Source organism: Plectropomus leopardus, chromosome 17 (genome assembly GCF_008729295.1).
Source record: "Plectropomus leopardus isolate mb chromosome 17, YSFRI_Pleo_2.0, whole genome shotgun sequence".
Lineage (NCBI taxonomy): Eukaryota > Metazoa > Chordata > Actinopteri > Perciformes > Serranidae > Plectropomus > Plectropomus leopardus.
In genome coordinates, this window is record NC_056479.1 from 26,606,097 (window position 1) to 26,626,750 (window position 20,654).

Sequence of the window (20,654 nt, forward strand, 5' to 3'; positions counted from 1 at the left end):
AAAAAGATTGTACAAAAATAATACAAAACTGAGGTACTTGTACTTTACTTGAGTCTTTCCTTTCCACTTTATAATTTCAGTCCACTACATTTCAGAGGGAAATATTGTACTTTTTTTACTTCAGTACATTATCTGTCAGGTTTAGTTCTGAATTGGATAATTTGGCAACTATTTTAATAAAAATGTAAGTCATTTTCTTTTTTTAAATTTGTGTTTTATTTTTCTGTAATGGGTACTTTGGCAGTTATTTTAATCAACATTTAGGTTATTTTCTTTTTTTTTTTTTTTTTGTCCTTTTTTTTTTTAAACACTCAAATGTGGGGGGATATTTTTTTAGTTTTTCCTAAATTGGGTACCTGTACTTTTTGTACTTTACATTTTCCTGTTTACACTTACTTACTTTTACTTTTGTAAGATTTGTAATGCAGCTCTTTTACTCGTACCAGAGTATATTCACAGTGTGGAATTGGTACTTTTACCTAAGTGAAGGAACTGAATACTTTCTCCACCATTGACTACAGTTTGTACAAAGTTACATCATTGTAAACAGCAGAGACCAAGGAAAATGAAACCGTGACTGCGCATGCGCCAACAGCAGAGTTTTCAGTGGCAGCTGCTGTTGGTTCAGTGAACTGCTGGTGGTGATGTGGACGAAATAACGGTCCCTACTTCATCACCTCTGGACGCGAAATGACGAGATAAAACCAGCCATTTAAAATATTTTCTTGGTGTAACTGCGTAATTCGCTTCTCATAGGCGCGTTACATTTCTTTGCTTTGTTTTGACTTTACAGCGAGAAGCAACAACAAGCTAGCTCCAGGCTAGGAGGGCTAGCTAACGTTAGCTAGCAGCGTAGATATAACGCTCAGCTGCCGACACTTGAAGCTTTATTTCTAAAGAAAGAGGCAAGTTTCTGGGGTTCAAACGACAATGCAGCGATTAGATAAGTGGCTGGCTTCCCTGTGAACGTTGGCCAATTAACTTTGTCTGCTCCAAAAGGGTTGAGATGATGAGCTAAATTGATGCTTTGATTGAAACCAGCGCAGATCAAACAACTGCAGTGGAGGTAAGTAAAACAGCAGGATGGAGTCATCACTAAACACCATCTTTTTCTCACTTTAGCGTGTTTTTGTGCACTCGTAGACTGTTAACATATGATCGAAATCATAAATACGCAGGTAAATATTGCCCCCGATGGATTTTCATTAAACATGATGTCATCTATGTATGTATATATCTATTGAGAATACATACTTAAATTACTATAACAATGTAAGTATGGTAATATTACATGTTTATAGAAGACAAAATAAATCAACATAAGAGTTATAATATATATATATATCCATGGTTTATAAATTAAATCATATTTTGCAGGACATATTTGGTTACAAATGATATATATTTGTATGTTTATGTATGTATACATGTCTGTGTGAGTATATATCTCATATCTATTTATGTATTCATATACGTTTAAATAAGGAAGCATATGCAGAATTATTAACTAATGAATAATGGAAAGGGTGTGGGATTAGATATATTCACACTTATTCTCACTCCTTTTTGAACATGTAATAAGAATTGACTGTTGTTTTATGCATTATTCTTTTGTTGGTTTGTATGTTTATGGTCTTAAAAAAAAGTTTCCTCCAGAAAACAGCGCTGATATGTTTAAACTGTTGTGAAGGTTAGCAGCTGGGGAACCTGCCCCCTCTTTCTTTGTGGGGTTTGTTCTCGCTACACCCAGAACAATTGAAATGAGTTGTGGTCACTGTTAAGTAGCCCTGTGGTCCTTAGTGAATCTGTTTGATTGAAGACAACCTCAGTGGCTGGATACTTTACTATATGTTTCAGGCAGCTGTCCCAGCCTTTGCCTAAGGACATACAGTATGATGGTCTGTCACAAAGACAGCTGATTGGATTGAGGTCAAAGTACAATGCATGTTTTGAAACCTACCCAGGGGTGCAGTCAGCAGGACTGACTGGTTGCCTTTCTCTTGTCTGTGACCCAGCGGGAAGCACAGAGCTCTGTTTTTGTAAGGTGCAAGCTGGAGCTAGTGATTTTTTTCTCTCCACAGCTTTATTTAACAAAAATATGTCAGGCAAACGAAAACAAACTTGAATGCACAGATAACTGACATTCTATAGAGGACATAAAAAATAATAATAAATAATTATCAATACATGAATAAATAAGAATCTTTAAAAAAGAATAGACAGACAGAAACAAAAGCAAGCAAATAAAAATAATTCATATTCATATCACATCAGGGGGTTTTGACAAATACAATTTTGTAATAGTATAAAAATCTTTTACTTTTTTGTTATTTGTAAGAGCAAGAGCGGAAAGCGTTAAGTTGAAATCAGTCAAGACAATATAAAAAGAGGAGTATGATCCTAAAAAATGTTGTTTATAGATATAGAATTTAGCTGGAGCTTGTGATCAATGGTATTGCTTGTTTGCAATGAACACTGTTCAAGTGTGCTCCATATTTTGAGGTATTAGGTGATTTCCATCAGGCTAGGCGATGTGGCAGAAAGATACCACAATCTTCCCACAGTTGCAGTATATTTCATGTGTTTGGACACAGCTGTTAAATAGTCTGCATTTCTGTTACCGAAAGTCAAACTGTCAAATTTATCAGCTTTGTCAAAAATCTTTGTGCAAGAAGTTTGACCAAGTAATGACTTTGTAATAAATAAGATAAAATAAATGATAAAAAATTAATATACTGCCCATCCATAAGTTACACCAATTTAAAAAACAAAGAAGTGAATTCTCAATCTGGTATTTCTTTCCCAAAACTGTCCAGGTAAGCAGAAAGCAATGTTGCTGATGTTTCTTTGGCTTAGTAGTTTAAGGTGAAAACGCAAATGGCCTTTTCCAGAGCGGTGTTTGGTTTGTCTGTTCTGGGCTAATAGCAGCATAGCCGACTCTGTGAAAGAGGACCTGCTACCTATGAAGATATAAAAAGCTCATTCCAAAGTAATAAATACACAACAGTTCTTATTTTCAGATGGTTATACACTCATAAAAACATAGTTATGAATTTTAAATCCTATTACTGCCAATATTCGCCTCTAAATGCTACACACTGGACCTTTAAACGTATTGTGTTGTGTGTGACAGACTGACGTCTCTCTAGTTACTGCATTGCCACAAGCTGATTGGGGCTTTGGCAAGTAGCATGACTCATCCATAACCACATTGGGCGCCAGCCTATATTTAGCAGGTACACAGGGGGTTTGAAAGTCATTGTGAAATTAGTTTTCTCTGTGAATGATTAGATTATTGCCTTTCTAGAATCCACACCAAGAGACTGGTGTATTTAGAGAGAGATGACAGATCTGCATTAATTTGATCATGCGGGTGGTGGCGATGGCACATGGAGCATCTTTCTGGATGCTTTTGATGTTGCAAGCTCCAGTTTGGCAAGTTTTGTGTTTTTTATTAGTCCAAATTAGTGCTGGGTAATTATGTGATGCACACTTTTTGTTTTGTTTTCACTTCTTAGAAATCATTTTTGAAAATTTGGACATGGGTGTTTTCCAGTAGAAGTGATATCTTTCCATTCTGTTCACGTGGCACAAGGCAGTGTAAATATTATGATTGATAAGTACAAACCCAATGAAGTATTCAGTGGCGTTTGGATTGTGCAGCTCTGCACAGTTGGCTGAGCTGTGTGGCAATGAATGCTAAGAGAAAGTGAGGCACAAACATGATACTTCAAGCTGCTCAACACTGGAAAAAGTTATCAGATTCAGTAGGCGGGGTTCCATTAATCCAAAAATTGCACACCTGTAAATGGGGATTATAAACCACGCTGAATGTCAATTTAAAAAAAACAAAACAACAACTCCCATTTATTTCACAAAGGTTTTTTACGCTCGCATGAGGTGCAGCAGCAGCAGGTGCTACAAGAGGTGTTATTGCATCATATAACTCTTCAAAAGCTAAGCAGATCATCCAGAAGTTTTTAATCGACAATTCCTCTGTGAAATCGTGGACTATCACCTCATAGAAATCCCTCATATGTGGCTGCTCCCACATGTAAGGGGTTTGCCTTTCCATTATCGCTCGCATAACATACCTACATCACCTTCGATTAGAAATAATGATGGCAAATGCAGTAGCTGAAATAGAAATAAACCTGGCAATTTTTTGAACATACATCGCCATGCTTCTTTGAATGTTATCGCATGAGGAGAAGTCGCATAACATCATTCAGTTGAAATGCAGTCATCTTGTAATTGTGTTTTATAGACATTTCAGTGCATTGCTTAAGTTTTGCGCAAATCTTTAATGAAAACCCGCTTAGTGCTGCACTGTTGCATTTTTCCAGATGCATTTTTCATTTCTGGCATTGCAACATTATTGCGTGGTTTGGAAATGTGTGCTTATCTCGAATGAGATCGACCACAAACATTATCTCTGCACGATCTAATCTGTAGCATTTCATAACTCACTGTCATTGAGCATTTTGAGAAGACTTCTCTTATTTCTTTGTCTTTCCACCTCTTTCCCCTGAAACTCCTCCTCTCCACCCGAACAGTTTTTCATCTTCAGAGATCTCTTACGGGCCAACATGCTTTGTGAACATTTTTTTCTAACTTTACCAGGATGTACTTGTAACTGTGAGGCTAAATTCTTATAAAACGTCATAATTCCAAGAATTTGGTCACCAGGAGCTTTGTACTGGGAAGCTTTGTGAATGCGGCCGTGATATAATCATGCCTATCTTTTCATTAAACAGATTTGTAGAGTAGAATAGAAACTGAGAAGAACACCTTTATCCACATAGAGAATATGCATATGGATGAGGTTACATTATCGTTTTACTCTTTTAGCTCCGTCGCTGGAGCCTGAACTTTGGTACTAATTTGTGTAAAGGTGTTTCATTATTCTAAAGAAATATGTCTGTGTTTGGCGTCATTTCCAGCTACACAATACTTCCTCATTCCTCAGCAGAGCACAGAGAAAAAGGGGGAGAAATTGGGTCAGCAGCCCTCAGCTCATTGCTGTCACACTGATTTGTTGTGTTTGACTGATCCCCCCACCCCCATGTGTTGGTGTGTGTGGTTTTTACGCTTTTTTAACAGCCTCTCCTCACCCACCCACCTTATGCCTCCTCACTCCTTCTGTTTTGATCTCGCTTCATTTGTCTATCCACGCTGTCTCTTTTGCACTGTGGATCTGTGCAGTGTCCTACTTTGCTCTGCTCTGTATCTTTTTCTGTTTTCACATTCTAACATCAGCGGATGTTGGCTTGAGATTTAGGTCTTAGACTGTGCAGGCCTGTTGAGATACATTTACACATTGCAGTGATTCATTCAGGCTTTGGAATGTCTGGTTGTGCAGCTACTTGATATTTCTCATAGGCTGCTGCTTATTCAATATGTCTAAGGTAAATTATCTTGCACCACCTAAGGAGCATCTTCTTTGATTAAATCTTATATCCACCCTTTGTTAATACAGATGGGTCAACTGTGGCGGCGAGACATCACCCTCTCAGGGAGCTTGGGGAATGACTCTCCTGTTGGCATTGCCCCAGGGCCCCCAGCCACGGTGGCTCCACAACAATCCAACACTTCCTGGGTACCAGAAGCCCCAGTGGTCACAGCAGAAGAGCCAATTTTCCTCATGACCTCCACTGCCCAAACGATATCAGGTTTTTTCGTGTGGACGGCTCTTCTGATCACATGCCACCAGGTAAGAAGAGCATGACATTTTGTGGTTGCAGATGATCTAGTGGTCTGATCACTAAACTTATGACTTCAAGGTTTCAGGTTCTGTTTCAGCAGCTATTTTGTTCATTAACATAAAGAAGAAGGTAAAATATGACCTAGGATGTTAAGTTAGAGTCAAGATTTTTTGTTGGAAACATGCAGTCAGACAACCCATTGCCAAGTCAAGGCAAGTCAATTTTATTTATAAAGCCCATTATCACAAAACACAGTTTGCTCTAAGACCCTCACATCGTCCAAGGAAAAACTCTCCAAAAAAACTGTAACGGGAAAAAAATGGAAGAAATCTCAGGAAGAGCGACTGAGGAGGGATCCCTCTTCCAGGACAGACAGACGTGCAATAGATGTGCAATGCTGTGGTCTTGTGGAAATTAATGACATTTTTTATTTATTTATGCTGCTCTATTAGCAGGCTGGTCTTAGATTTCGCCATCTCCGTAGTATTTTCTGTCACTTATCAACCAAACGCAGAATGGACAATCTGCTTCCTGTTTACGCCAACAAGAACATGTCCAGTGTGTGTGAATGGTCATGGGATTTTTGTATTCAGACGTGTTAGTATGGACTGAGATTATTTCTGAAACAGTGCTAAAATGATCATATTTGTTTAAAAACAAAACCCATTAGTATGGATGTGTCTTTCTCATGATGAGTCTACCCACTGTTCTTCCTATTTTTAACCCTCACACACTGAAGGTAGGTTTGTTGAGTACAAGTAGCTCCTTTTCACCAAAAGCAAAGAAAAAAAAACTGTTACATTCACACCCAGGAGCATTTTTCCATGAGCCCCTGTATGGCTCTGTATATGCATGCTCACACACTAAACACATGTATGCACTCACAAAGTTTCACATCCTGTGGGGAGAAGGCTTCTTCCAAATACTGACAGATTTTCCATGTAGCTATTCCATGCTAGTTGTTGCACATTGGCTTAAATTGAGCACTTACACTGGGATATTTATTCTTCATGCACATTTCACACTTGTATGAATGGAATGAGACAGTTTTTATTAACCAAATCCTTATGAATGACAAAAGCTGGATCAGCTGTACTTTTTTTAGGGAAGTCTACCATCAGAATAAGTAGTTCCTCTTATGCCTTGTTTCCACATAGCTGTGTGTATGCAAGTAAGTCAACTGGAAGTTTGTTCATCCCTACAGGGACCTCTGTGATCTCCAGTTTGTTAAACTCATCCTTCTGTTTTTTTGTGTGTAATTTGCCTCAAGTATGTTAAAAAAATTGAACTTTTGTGACAGTTTTCAAACAGACCATATGCCCTGTGCATCACTATCCTCTATCAATCTGTAAAGAGATGCATTTTTTGTGCAAGAGGAATGCTTCTACTGCTAGCTCACCTAGTACAACTGAGCTAGCTAATGTTACAGCTCAGCCGAGGAGGACAACATTAAGGCCAACATTAGAGAGATGACAGGAAATGAGTAGGAAAGATGAGGAATGATGTTTAACGAAAGGTCTGGTAGGGATGGGACGATATATGATTTTATTACATAAAATTGATAAAATACACCCACAATAAGTCCACTACCAGGACATTTGTGATTATTGGGTTCAATAGCACCTTAACAGTATACTGTGCAGCCAACAGTAAAAGAGACTGCCAAAATAGGCTACATTTGCACCAATCTCAAAAAACACAAACAAAAAGTCAGGCATATTTTAGCAGCATCTTAAGACTTTTAAACATATATTGATTATTATCGGGATAATTTTATAAATTGCAATCATTTTTATAATCTTGACATGAAATTTTCAGATCGTCCCATGCCTAGTCCCTGGCTGATCGAACCAGAAATGTGGCAATGCCTAGGCCACCAGCAAGCCGGGTAGTGCAAGATTGATCAACTGAGGTTGTCTATGCCCCCTGAAACTAACAGCGTGTGCTGCCTTAAGTGCTGCTTGTCTGTAGCCGGTTGAAGGATCTACATTAGGTTTAGAATATAGCAAGTAGGAGTGGATGATCTGAGGAAAAACTAGGGGAAAATAAAGATGAAAAGTGACACAGTCTCCTGTGTTTTGAAAGTTAAGAGAAGTTTTTTTTTTTTTTTTTTAAATTTAGGTGTTAGTGGTGCAGATTAGTGCATTGTAGTGCATAGAGGCTGTTTGCGTCAGTTCATCAGCCCTCATGTTACAGTGAGGTATTCAGTAAGCGTCCCTTTTATTTAAGGGGAGATCTCTTGTACCTCGAGGCTTAGGTTAACGATTTGTCCTTCATTGTTCGTCACATACCGGCTTAAAGAAGAGCACTCTGTCACTCTGGCAACAGGTGCTCCCAGCTCGACTTCAACATGAAAGAATAGGGGATGGATGTGTGTGCGTGGAGGAGGGTCACCTAGCAACAAGCCCTGTGAGCGGAGTGCACCGTCTCGCTTGGTGTATTGTCACCCACTGTTTATTATTTTACCAAAGGTGTGTGTCTGTTTACAGAGCAGGAAAGGTGATATGTTGGACATTGTGTAAGTGGAAAGGAGCCGGATGGAGCAGACAGAGGTGCTGGTGACAAAAGGCAATAGGAGTGATAAAAAGCCCAGTATCAGTTACGAGAAACAACCCTGTGTGTCAGTGCTTGCACACAACACACACCTTACAGAAACACTGTACTCCAATGCAGTATACTATATTCTGACCCGTACTGACAGCCAAGAGCCTGATGAAAACACATATACATCTTTCATGACGTAGCAATTAGTTAGAGGAAGCTGAGGAATAGTCCACCCACAGTTTCTGTCTGTTTTTTTAATGTGGCAAATACAGTATGTGTTGCTGTTTCATGTAAAAATAATCTATGGTACAACAGTTTTTGTAAGCATGAGGGTTGTCACAATACTGGAATTTCTATCTTGATACCAATACAAAGAAAGAAACTATTTTTGATTCCTCAGGGGGGTTGCATAAAATTAAAATGCATAAAAAATGTCATTTTTAAGTTGCCTCAAGTAGTGCAAAAAACACCAGTAAGCTTACTGTGAGCTATCGCGGACAACAATATTTTTATGTTGTCTGAGGTAGTGCAAAAAAACTAAAATAAAACAGCAACTATAGGTGGGTTTCCATTACAAATTTGCATAAAAACATATGCAGTATTTTTAAAACGTCATTAAAAACAACTGCATTTCCATTAAGTGATGTTGTGTGACTTCTGTTGTGATAACACGGATATTTATGATTCACTTGTTAAAGCATAAGTAATAAGCACACTTTTGTTTTAAGTTATTTCAAATAGCTTGTTGAATAATTGTTCCTTTCATTGGAGTATTGTACAAATATTATAGACCTTTTCCCTTTCTCGTTTCTTTCAGATTTACATGCACCTGCGTTACTACAGCTCTCCAAATGAACAGAGGCACATAGTGCGGATCCTCTTCATAGTCCCCATCTATGCCTTTGACTCATGGCTCAGCCTTCTTTTCTTCACCAATGAGGAGTATTATGTGTACTTTGACACAGTTCGAGACTGCTACGAAGGTGAGTGGATTGAGAAGCGCTGTGCAATGAGCTGCTACACGAGCATTTTATGCTGCAGGCTGGATTATATGCTGCAGTATTTGGCATGCAAACGGCAGAATAGCAGTGGGAGCGAGTGTTTTGTGATGTGTCTTTTTACTCCCAGTAGAAATAGGGGTATGAGAATTTATGTGTGGCGATACCCCAGTGGCAGATGGCCTTTGTAGTGTCTTCACTTACAAAGGTTGCCATCTTTGTCCTCATGTCTTTGTGGCCCCTAGGGATTGCAGGGGAGGGGAGACCTGTTTCCTAGCAACTGTATGAAAACGAGCAAATCCTTGAGAAGGTTTTTAAAAAGCATCTCACTTGTGTGCAGATAAATCTTAAGCTCGTTCTTTATGTTACCAGACTGTAAGTCATCTACTGTCACTGGAATTTCTTGCAGTGTCCATGCAGGTTTTAAAAATGATTTATTGAACAAAGTATACTATGGTTATTTTAATTGAAATTTCCATTTGTTATTCCATTGTGTGTGATTGGAATAAACCTGCTCTCAAAATACTTTTTTAAAATTATTTTTGTCTGCCAGCTGCTTTCAAGATAAAAGCAGCAAAAGAACACTTTAGAGTTAAAAAATACTATATGTGTATGTATGTATGCAACATTAACAAAGCCAGCACTGTGCTGCTGACTGAGTTCTGGCAGTAGCTTGTTGGTGTGCTGCGATCTTACTTTTAAACTCAGCCAGTTTAAACAGTAAAGAGAGCCGAGGCAGTGGGGAGCTGGTGTCTGTGGGTTACCCTTAAATTAGCCTGAGAACACCTGGGGCAGCAAATGCAAAAACATTCTGCTCTCTCAGGACCACCAATTACTGGGATTAGTATGCAGTCCAGTCAGGTTTATTTAAATTTTTACTTCTCAACAAAATGTGCCAGAGCAGGTTGTGATTACCATTGCATTTATTAAAAAGGACCTATTTTTCTTATTTCCAGGTTCATACTTGCATTTAAGGTTTCTATGAGAACGTGTTTACATGCTTTAATTTCCAAAAGACATTATTTTCCTCATACTTTTGTGCTAGAACATCTATATTCGCCCTCTGTCCGGCTCCTTAAGCCCACTTCCAGAAAAAGTCCAGTTAAATCTGATTGATCAGTGTTTCTGGGGTCCTCTATATGTCAGTGCCTCTACACCATCATTGCAGTCAGAGTAATGATTGCAACGGTGAATAGCACCACTTTCTACCATGAAAGATCACCTATAAATGATCTTAACACAAACAAACATGTTCCAGCAGGAATCTGATCTGAAATTGGGGTGAAATCTACAACATCAGCAACCAAGATTAGTTGTTGCTCTGATGTCAGCATATAGCTACATGTGGTGGTGCACTTGCATCCAGGGAATGACTGTGTTAAGTTGCACTATCTCACATTAAAAATTTACAGTAAAGGATCTTAACACAATCATACATGTTCCAGCAGGAATCTGGTCCGATATTGGTGAGAAATTAACAACGAGACAAGATTACATGTTTCCCTGATGTTAGCATGTAGCTGCATGCAGCAGGGGTATGTAATGTAAACACTTGAAGTTAAGTGCCTGGAGGATATGACCATATAAGGAAATCTGTCATGATCTGACATCATCTTGTAGCCAAAGGTTTATAAAAAAATGTAATGAAACAGAGTATTAAGAACAGTCTGGGATTACTTCCACATACATTTACGTCATTATTTGAAACTTTGGCCACATTAAATATGACCACCTGACATTGTAAAATCATACATGTGACAGAAAATAAGAAAAAGGATATTAGATCCCTTTAATTAGCACCATCCATGGTTACATCAAAAGCAATCAGTGTAGCTGGCTGCATTGATTTTGTATCAGATGTGTCCAGAGGATAGAACATAAAGAGATTAAGACCCATCTGCTGTAGCTTCACATTTAGGCCTGCAATGCTGTGGAAGGATGATATAAAACACCACATGAATGTGACTTTATCCTTACTAGCAGTAGTTTTGTAACACATTACATAAGTGAATACCAAAGCCTTAAAGGTGTGCCGTTTACTTTACTTACTTTACTGTAAGATCTGTATTGTTTATCTGACTCATTCGTATTATGTGACACTATTGTGTGGCAGTGTGACACAACCATGACTTTTTTCAGTAGTTTGCTTTCTTCAGCAATGTTTCAACAAGCGTCCCATTATCACAGGGCTTTTCTCCTGTTCTCAGCAGTCAGGAACTATACCTTACAATTATGCTTTCGCTTATAGCTCACACACAGCAGTACCCAATCATTTCTAAGCCTGCTGACAGGGGTGAATCACCTTTCTGCCATGAGATGACAAGCTCAGCAGTTTTGAAACAAAACCAACAAAACATTACTGTAATTATGACAGTTACATCAAATGCTGACAACACTGTATAACCAACTGACTGGTGCTTTAACTACCATGCATCAGTATGATATTTGAGTCTGTAAGAAACATCCAGTTAGGGCTGTGCAATATGATGAAATTATTGTCGTCTGACGCTAAAAAGAAATCCATTGTTTTCTATAATGCTTGTTTATTTTGTTTACATCATCTATATATAGATGATGTATATATATATATATATATATATATGTATATATATAGCCTAAAACTATTATGATCTTGCCCAGCACTACATCCAGTATTACCAAACCCACAAATGTACATTTATTATGGCTGGTTGATAGAGTGTTGGAGTGATTTTACAGACACGAATGTGCAGACTAAAAAAAATCTCCTTATTTCTGTGTGACACCCTTCAGCCTTTGTCATCTACAACTTTCTGAGTCTGTGTTATGAGTATCTGGGAGGAGAGAGCGCCATCATGGCTGAGATCAGAGGGAAACCCATCGAGTAAGTGTTATCAACTTCCCCTTTTTTCGCCTCCATTCTTTCTTTTTGGTATGAAAAATCATGGTAAAATAGCTGCTGACTTTTCCAAAAATGTTTGCCTTGTATGAACCTGCACTTCACTTTAGGTCAAGCTGTGTGTATGGGACCTGCTGTCTGTGGGGAAGGACGTACTCCATTGGTTTCCTCAGGTTTTGCAAACAGGTACAGATGGCTCATATATCGTGCAATGTTTAATATTACTCAAAGGGTGTTATGATTATTTTTTAGTGTTATGCTTTGTAGAAAGAGAAACTGTTCACTCTCATGATTGTATCAGTTTTAAACATTTTTTTGTTTCATTTTTACTACAAATTCAGTATGATATAGCCATATTCATTTCCATATGGTAGGAAAACTCATTTCCAGAGAGCTTATTCAAATAACTATCATGTCAATTTTTGATACCCAAATACACTTTGCCAGATGAGATGCACTTCTAACACTTGTTGAGTCATTCTTTGAAGGTGTTATTCATAAATACTTAATTGAAGAGAGTTCTGACTTTTTGAATTGGGGTTATATGAAATACTTATCCATAGTCCGTGTATCACCTACAATAGATGTCAGTCAGCACATGCTCAGTTTGGAGAAACATGAAAGAGTATTGGCACAAAAAGTGTACGCTATGTTTAGAGTATTTTTGCATCTTAACCTTGTCGTCATGCAGTGATTTCTGATGGGAAATGGAAGCTGTTATATTGCTCTCTGCAAAGCCAGACTTCATTGATAAAAATAGTAAATTAAGCTCACTAAACAGAGCAGCTGCTGGTCTACAGCTGCCTCAAAAAATTATTTTGTTGGTGTTATTGTGCAACTTTAGCATTAAAAAGGGTTTGTTCAGATTCCCCAAAGTCAGACAACGTCACACACTAACTACTTGTTCGAGGAAGCGGTAGACCAGCAGCCCCCGTGTTCATCAAGCTTAAATTACAGTTTTTTTCAATGGGGTCTAGTGGTTTGACAAGAGCTTGAGTTGGGAACTGAAGCCAATAACGACTTCCCAATCATAAAAGGTTGTATGATACCAAATTAAAGAGGTGAAAATTTGTCTAGATCTAGCATAAAATTAGACTGATATGGATTTTTTTTAGGTGCCTAGGATGCGTTTAGTTGCTGCCCCCATCCACAGAAGTACATTGCTTAGCTTCCATGTTGATACTCCTCTAAACTGGGGGCACACCGACCAACATATACTGTAAATACTACACTGACTATGGATAAGTGCCTCATACAACCCCACTTCAAATGATCAGAACTTTCCCTTTAATATGTTTGTCATTGAAAATCGCTTGCTATCAAAAGCTTTACACTCAGTTTAGAAACTTTGATGAAGACTCTGGGACATAATGAAACAAGCTCATGTTGCATTGCTGATTTTTACTGACCTGGTTCTCCTGATAACATTATTCTCTTTTTTCCTACCATGTTTACTTCCTCTCCTCTCACTCACTTTCCCTCACTCTCGCCTCCTCAGGCAACTCTGCAGTTCTGTGTGGTGAAACCCCTCATGGCAGTGATCACTGTCATTCTTCAGGCCTTCGGGAAATACAGAGATGGAGACTTTAAGTATGTTTCCACAACAACTTACCCACTGTCATTCATCGCATAGACATCTCCCTGAGCAGGGATTTCTTGTGTTCTGACTTGGTATCATAACAGATGCGACTTCATCCCTGAAGTCTTTTCAGTTGAACCTGCTTTCTGAATGCAGACAATGTCTATTTTTAATGAGTGAACATTTTTAAAAGATATGAAATCTTTCGTTATCTCTATCGTGCAGTACTCAGTTTATTAATCCATAATGAGGGACGAGTGCAGTTTTACCCATTTGATGCATTGTTTAAGTGATTCCAGTTTCTTTGATTCCTCACTCAGATATTAGCTATGCGTGTCATCACTACAGCACAGTCTTTTTTTCTGCGTCTCTCTCCTTTAGCGTTGCGAGTGGCTACCTGTACGTGACCATTATCTACAACATCTCTGTCAGCCTGTCGCTCTACGCTCTCTTCCTCTTCTACTTTGCTACACGAGAACTGCTTGTCCCGTACAACCCTGTGCTCAAGTTCTTCATGGTCAAATCAGTCATCTTCCTCTCCTTTTGGCAAGGTGAGAAAACCACCTTCTGAAGCTGTTAACAGCCAGGTGCACACAGCTTTTTTTGACACACAATATCCAAGGACAATCAAAGAAAACAAGCTGACGTATAGAATTTAAAATTAAACTTATGTATAGAACATAACAACAATGGGGGAAAAAAATGGGAAAAATGCTGAAATAATACTCATAATAACTTAAATTTGAGGAAGTTTTTTAATTATGGCATGCATGTTTATGTGTAACATTGTGTGTGTGTGTGTGTGTGTGTGTGTGTGTGTGTGTGTGTGTAAGGGGGGAAATAGATATTCATTCTCTGTTTGTAATGGGATTTTTCAGTTTTAGGGTCTCCAGTATCTCATGCACAGATTCAGAATGCAGTTTTTGTGCTTATTTTCTGTTTATGATTTGCATTTTCTCACTCTGTCTCTCTCTTTACGATTCAGGGATGCTGCTGGCCATCTTGGAGAAGTGCGGAGCCATCCCTCAGATCAGCTCGGCTGACTTCTCTGTGGGCGAGGGAACAGTTGCCGCTGGTTACCAGAACTTCATCATCTGCATTGAGATGTTCTTTGCTGCTGTTGCTTTGCGCCATGCCTTCACTTACAAGGTCTACATGGATAAAAGACTGGACTCATATGGTAAGGGAAGTGAGTGTGCATGTATGTATGCGTGCATATATGTGTGTGTAAGTGCGTGCGTGAGTTTGCAGTTAAGACACTGATGAAAGGTGTAGGCTGGTTTTGAGATCTGAAAACTGTGCAGATAATAACAAAGAGAGTCTGTATGCTATAGTGTGCATTATTATCTGCTCTGATATGGTTCTCGACACAGACTGATTTCTGCAGTTTTACAGAACTGCTCTTACCTCACTCTTTGTGTCCAAACTTTTATACTTTGATTTATTATCTTTGACGCTCTCTTTTAGGGCTGCACTGAATAGTTTGAAGGTTCATTTATAACATTTACATTAAATTCTAAATGAGCATTTAAATGTTGCGCATGTTTTCTTGCGTATCTATTCTTTCTGCTGAAACACAGTATTTGTGCACAGATTCATAATAGAATTTGAATTCAGTGGCAGCGGCAAAGGATATTTTCCAACTTATGTGATCCAATCATGTCCAATAACTAAAATTCTAATTTAATTTAATTGTATTTAATTTAAAGGCAATAATTTATTGCCATTTAGCTTTTCAGAAACTACGCTCAAAAAATTTTTGCTCTTCAGCTTTATGCATTAAAAGGGAAGCATGTACCTGTATTAATGGGGCACTCAAACAGCACCTAACATTTATTCATCCAAGAAAGTCAATTTAACTAGAAAAGTCTACCTCATTTAATGTGATGATTAACTTCACTCAAATTGAGGATTTTAGGGACATCATGAAATATGACAACAGACTTTAAAAGCATGATTTGAAAACCTAAATAGAAGCTTTGAATGTAAAACAAAATGACATTAAGTGCAGCCCTACTCTATATATTTCAATTGTGTCTCTCTTCTGCTTTTCCTTCATTTTCACTTGACTTTCTTGTTCTTCCTTGTTTCTCTTTGTCTCCTTTTTTTTCCTTTTCCTCTCTTCTTCACTGTGCTGCACTGAAAGGCTCATTTCCTATCTATGGACAATACGGTAGGTCTGATGTTAGTTGTGTTTGTGTATGTATCTTCCTCAGTTCTGTATGTTTTCCTTCATGACAATGCTTTTCTTTGCTTTTTGTGGGTTTATTTGTGGTTAAATGTCCATTACTTTTAACTTAACTTTTTTTTAGTTCAGCATGAACTCAGTTGATATATTTAAAATTGTGAATGTGTGGCTGTCTTGTTTTGTTTTCTTATGTTCAATTTGCAGACAGTGAATTCAGTATTTTGTGTATTTTTCTCACTCATCTGTAGGGATGGGGATCGTTAATTTTTTTGATATCGATACCATTATCGAGACTCCTTAACGATCCAAGTCTTTATTGATACCATTGTCGATATCTTTCTATTATTTGGTGGAAAGCCAAGGCTGGTTTTGCGTTTATTGCTTAACAAGTGACTGTTTCTGAACAGAAAAAAAATGTGTAGCCTTCAATAAACATGGCAAACATGACTGGCAAAAATATATCTGCAGCTTTTTCCATCTCTACTATCCATCTTATATTTATGGGGAAACAAATTTCTGTATTATACAAGTTTCTCATGAAAAACTAAAATTTCTTTTTCTTAATGTTACATCTGAACACATCTTGATAACGTTTTATTTACTTTTGCCTAATGGTCATTTTACTGAACTGACTTTGAACACATCAACCTCAACCTTATGCAGCCTCCTTTATTTAGCTATTTCATGCTTATCCTGCTGATCTCAACTGGGATTTCAACATTTGATCACTATTACGGGATTAGTTACAAAGTTTGGGTGTGATTGCATAAAAAGTACATGACTCAACTCAAGATATAATGTCACATTACAACAGTATTGATAAGTTCAAATTCAAAGAAAAAGCAGAACTGGGTCCTCAATAGAATATGGTTTCAGTCCCCATCTCTACTCATCTGCCACTTTCACATGCCCCTCCCTCTCCATCAAGTTATTACATATATCTCTTTATTAATAACGTCTGTACCTCTTCTCCAGGTCGCTGTGCCCCCATGAAGAGCATCTCCAGCAGCCTAAAGGAGACCATGAATCCAGGGGACATGGTCCAGGATGCCATCCATAACTTCTCCCCAGCTTATCAGCAGTACACGCAGCAGTCCACACTGGAGCGAAGCGGGGGGCCACCCCTTTCCCGCAGCCACAGCAACCTCAGCACCCGCGGGGACAACGAAAAAACCCTGCTGCTCAGCTCTGACGACGAGTTCTGAGACTCACGTTACTCCTGTAGCCCAGATTAAGTTTGTATCAGCCATGTGAGACAAATCAGATCTTTTGTTGCCACCTTTACAGGAAGATTGAGTTTTCTTTTCTTTTTACATTTAGAAAACAATAAAAAGATTCATGTCAGAATTATGAAACTGTGGTTAACAGACTGGGAGAAGAGTGTTTTTACAAGGAAAGAGAGGTTTTAATTGGTAGAGTAGGAGAAGAGGGGGCACAATGGGTATAGAGATGTTAAAAATATAGTTTGGAAGAAATAAAGTCAAGATGTTTAGACATTAGGTTTATTAACCAGTCAAGTTGTCATTTGTTTTGATGTCATAGAGGCCATTACTGACAGAACTACCATATCATATGGGTACAAATAACCGTGCCTGCATATAGAGTCCTCATGCTGCACTTTAAACTCCTCAGCAAAAAATTACATGACAGATTTAAGGTGTACGCTAGAGCAAATAAGTGCCATCTTCATCTGAAACACATGGCCTCCTCCATCTTTTAGTTTTTATATCTATTCTCAATCCAAACTCCTCCTCACCCCTCTGCCAGTTCTGCCTCGTACCGAAACATTGCCAAATATAGGGAGTACCATGTGCTCTAGTTGACAAGACACTGTCTTAAAATTTAGAATTGATTTATAGTCAAGCAAAACTAAGGAGCCTTTGAATTGCCAGGCTTCGTTTTAATATATAAGAATTTAATCTTTTTTTTATTTAAATGTTGTACGACCTTGAAGGTATAACTCATTTAAAGAGTAGTTTGTTGGAAAATTTGTTATTCCAGATATGTTATAAATATTCCGTGTTTGTTTTCATTTTGTTGTTATGAAGAAGTGACTCTAAGGTGTAATTGTATGACTCTGTTGGCCTGACTTGGATCTCCTCGTTCATTGTCGTTTGTGGAGCAGTGAGGGAACAGCTGTGGCAGAGGTTTTAAGCGTGGGCAGGGGAAACTGACGGAAGGACAACACCCTCGCAGATTACAGATTACTGAAGAAGCAACACTTCCCCGCAGATCCGGCCCAGCTGTGATGTGTTGCGGATTGTAATCCCATAATTAAGGGCATTACGTGTAGCACGGATCAGGCTTGCATCTGCTGGTGGTGTTTGTAATGGCATCACTGCTGTAGTTCGTCAGGACCTTGGTTGCTACAGACTGATAAGGCGTTGCAAAGATGTGTCAGTGCAAACAAGGCTTTAAAGGTCCCATGTTATGCTCACGTTAAGGTTTATTCTTTTATTTGGGGTTTCTATTACAAAATGTCTACACAATTTAATGTTCAAAAAACACTGTATTTCTTATAATGTCAGCCTGAAGATACCTGTATTCACCCCCAGTCTAAAATGCTATGCCTGCCTCTTTAAGACCCCCTTTATACAAGGTCTAGTCTGCTCTGATTGGTCAGTTCTTTCACATTTACACTTTATGGATTTGTAAAGAGAACTGGATACGGCGTTGGTCCCAGGCCCTTGTTCATTTCTAGGAAAGTTTGCCAGTGGTGCATGAAGCCAAAAAAAGATTGATTTCTGCAGGATGAAATTACCTGGATGTACTGCAATGTGGGGCCAATTGAGCAGGTGCACTAACAGTGGCAGAGAGGCTAATTTCTGGTTTAGTGCTGTGCTAACTTGAATGGGGATAAAATGATTTAATTGTGCGGCTCTTCTAGACATATGAAATGTTATTGCATCGAATGGATCGGTAGTGAAACAAGTCTTTTTTTTAGGAGTTGTAACCCTCAAAAAATGCACGGACTGTCGGCATTTATCTGTGGATTGAGCCTTTTGATACTTTCACACTATTTATTTGGCACCTTTACCTGCTTTATAATAAAAAAAAGACTTGGAAATCTGACTTTTTACCATATGGGACCTTTAAATCAGACTGGACTCACATCTAGAAAAGGAATATATTGACATTAAAACTTGGTATGCAAGATGCGCTTACTGTAGAAAGACACTATGGCAGCGATGGAGGGAAGAAAAAAACCCCGTGGGAGTCAGAACCTTTAGGCCTTCCTGCCATCTTCTGTTTCTTATTAATAAGAGTTAATTGTTCATACGTTTTCAACTGATGTTTAATATGCATTTTAGCAGGGGCCATTGTAGAAGCTGCTTGTGGTCGTGATCGTAAATGTTTGATGGCAGAGCACAGTGATTTAAGAGCTGAATAGGTCCTTTTGACAGGTGACATTAGGCCCAATGCTGCCTCTAAATGTGCAATCATCATTTTCTTCCTCTTGTTATGTTAAGCGCAGACTCCAAACCGATTTTTACAGATGGGACTCAAGTCTGTTGACTGCAGCTAAACACAGTGAAGTCCTCGTGAGTAATGAATGTAGTCCGGATCAAAAATTAACAGTCAAATCGATGTACATCCTCAAAAGCAAAATTCTCTTATGAGAACAGATAGAACAAAGTTTTGAAAAGTGTGTGCTAATCCCTATACTCAGTTATTAATGCATCACCTTTGTAAGTGACTTTCCACTTAACCTGTATATGGTTAACCCTTAGAAACCTGGATTGACATTGGTTTAATATCTTAAAAAATACAACAAAAAAACCTGGGAAAAAAGGGCAAGAAAAGTCCTGCAAATTGCAACAAAAAAATTAGTAGATTCAGAAAATTATTTTTAAAAAGCTAGGGGAAATTTTAAAAAACAACCCTATATTTTTAATTCTAACAATTATATGTTTAAAATTATTTTACAAAATTGTTATAATTTTAAGCAGTTTTTTCAGGTCTGTTTTTTTACATTCCTGTTTGTTTTTTGTTTGCTAGGGGGTTTTTGTGCTAATTTTCAGGTAATTTCCTTGTACTGTTTTACTAATTTCATATTAATTCCTGGGTCATTTTTTAAGTTACTCATTGCCTTCTCCCCAATGTTTTGAAAAAAATCAAGGGATATTTTTTTATGGTTACATGGACTAAAATGTTAAATTAACTGCCTTTTATTCTGCCCCAAGTTAACAGCATATCAAGCATCTTGATAAAAAAAACACTGTCAAATGATAATTTTGTTACTATGTGATTGAAAAGCTGGATGTCAATCACAAGGGTGAATATATTTAACCAGGAAATGTTATACCAGAGAGGGAGGAATGCTGTAAATAAAGTTCAACTAAGCACTGCGAAACATTCATGATGATGACTGTAATGGCATTGCTTGGTATAGTGCTTTACTTTAATATTTTAATTTTCATACATTCTCCTGTTTTATTTCTATTGTACACTTTTTAATTTGTATATTGGTAATATCTTGCTTTTATGCTGTATTGGTTCCTGTTGGTGTTGAAAAGGAAATAAAATACAAGTGCAAACAAGATATTTCTGACAGGTTGTTGTAGACACCATCACTGCAACACAATGTAATGTTTTTTGACAGTATAGAATAATTTCTCCTATGAAATACACTCTAGAAATAAGAGGTGTGGACTCAAGCACGTGACGTAAACTCAAGTCAGACAAGTCACAAATTGGATGACTTCAGCCTCAATTTGACAACCAAAAAAGACTTCTGACTTGCTGAACAATGACTTTGTCC

The 20,654-nt window shown here is 38.0% G+C and overlaps 1 protein-coding gene across 2 annotated transcripts; it reads left to right on the forward strand.

Moving 5' to 3' along the window:
* Window positions 1-614: 614 nt before the first annotated feature.
* On the forward strand, window positions 615-18,964 carry LOC121956852 (transmembrane protein 184B-like). 2 transcript variants are annotated; one of them, XM_042505255.1, is made up of 10 exons: window positions 615-1,066; window positions 5,480-5,713; window positions 9,067-9,232; window positions 12,020-12,110; window positions 12,236-12,311; window positions 13,624-13,715; window positions 14,086-14,255; window positions 14,690-14,884; window positions 15,851-15,877; window positions 16,868-18,964. In XM_042505255.1, exons 2-10 carry the CDS (start codon window positions 5,480-5,482, stop codon window positions 17,095-17,097), a joined length of 1,281 nt encoding a protein of 426 aa, XP_042361189.1. In that variant the 5' UTR covers window positions 615-1,066; the 3' UTR covers window positions 17,098-18,964. The 2 variants fall into 2 exon arrangements, with proteins under 2 accessions (XP_042361189.1, XP_042361191.1); XM_042505257.1 differs by lacking the exon at window positions 15,851-15,877.
* Window positions 18,965-20,654: the final 1,690 nt, after the last annotated feature.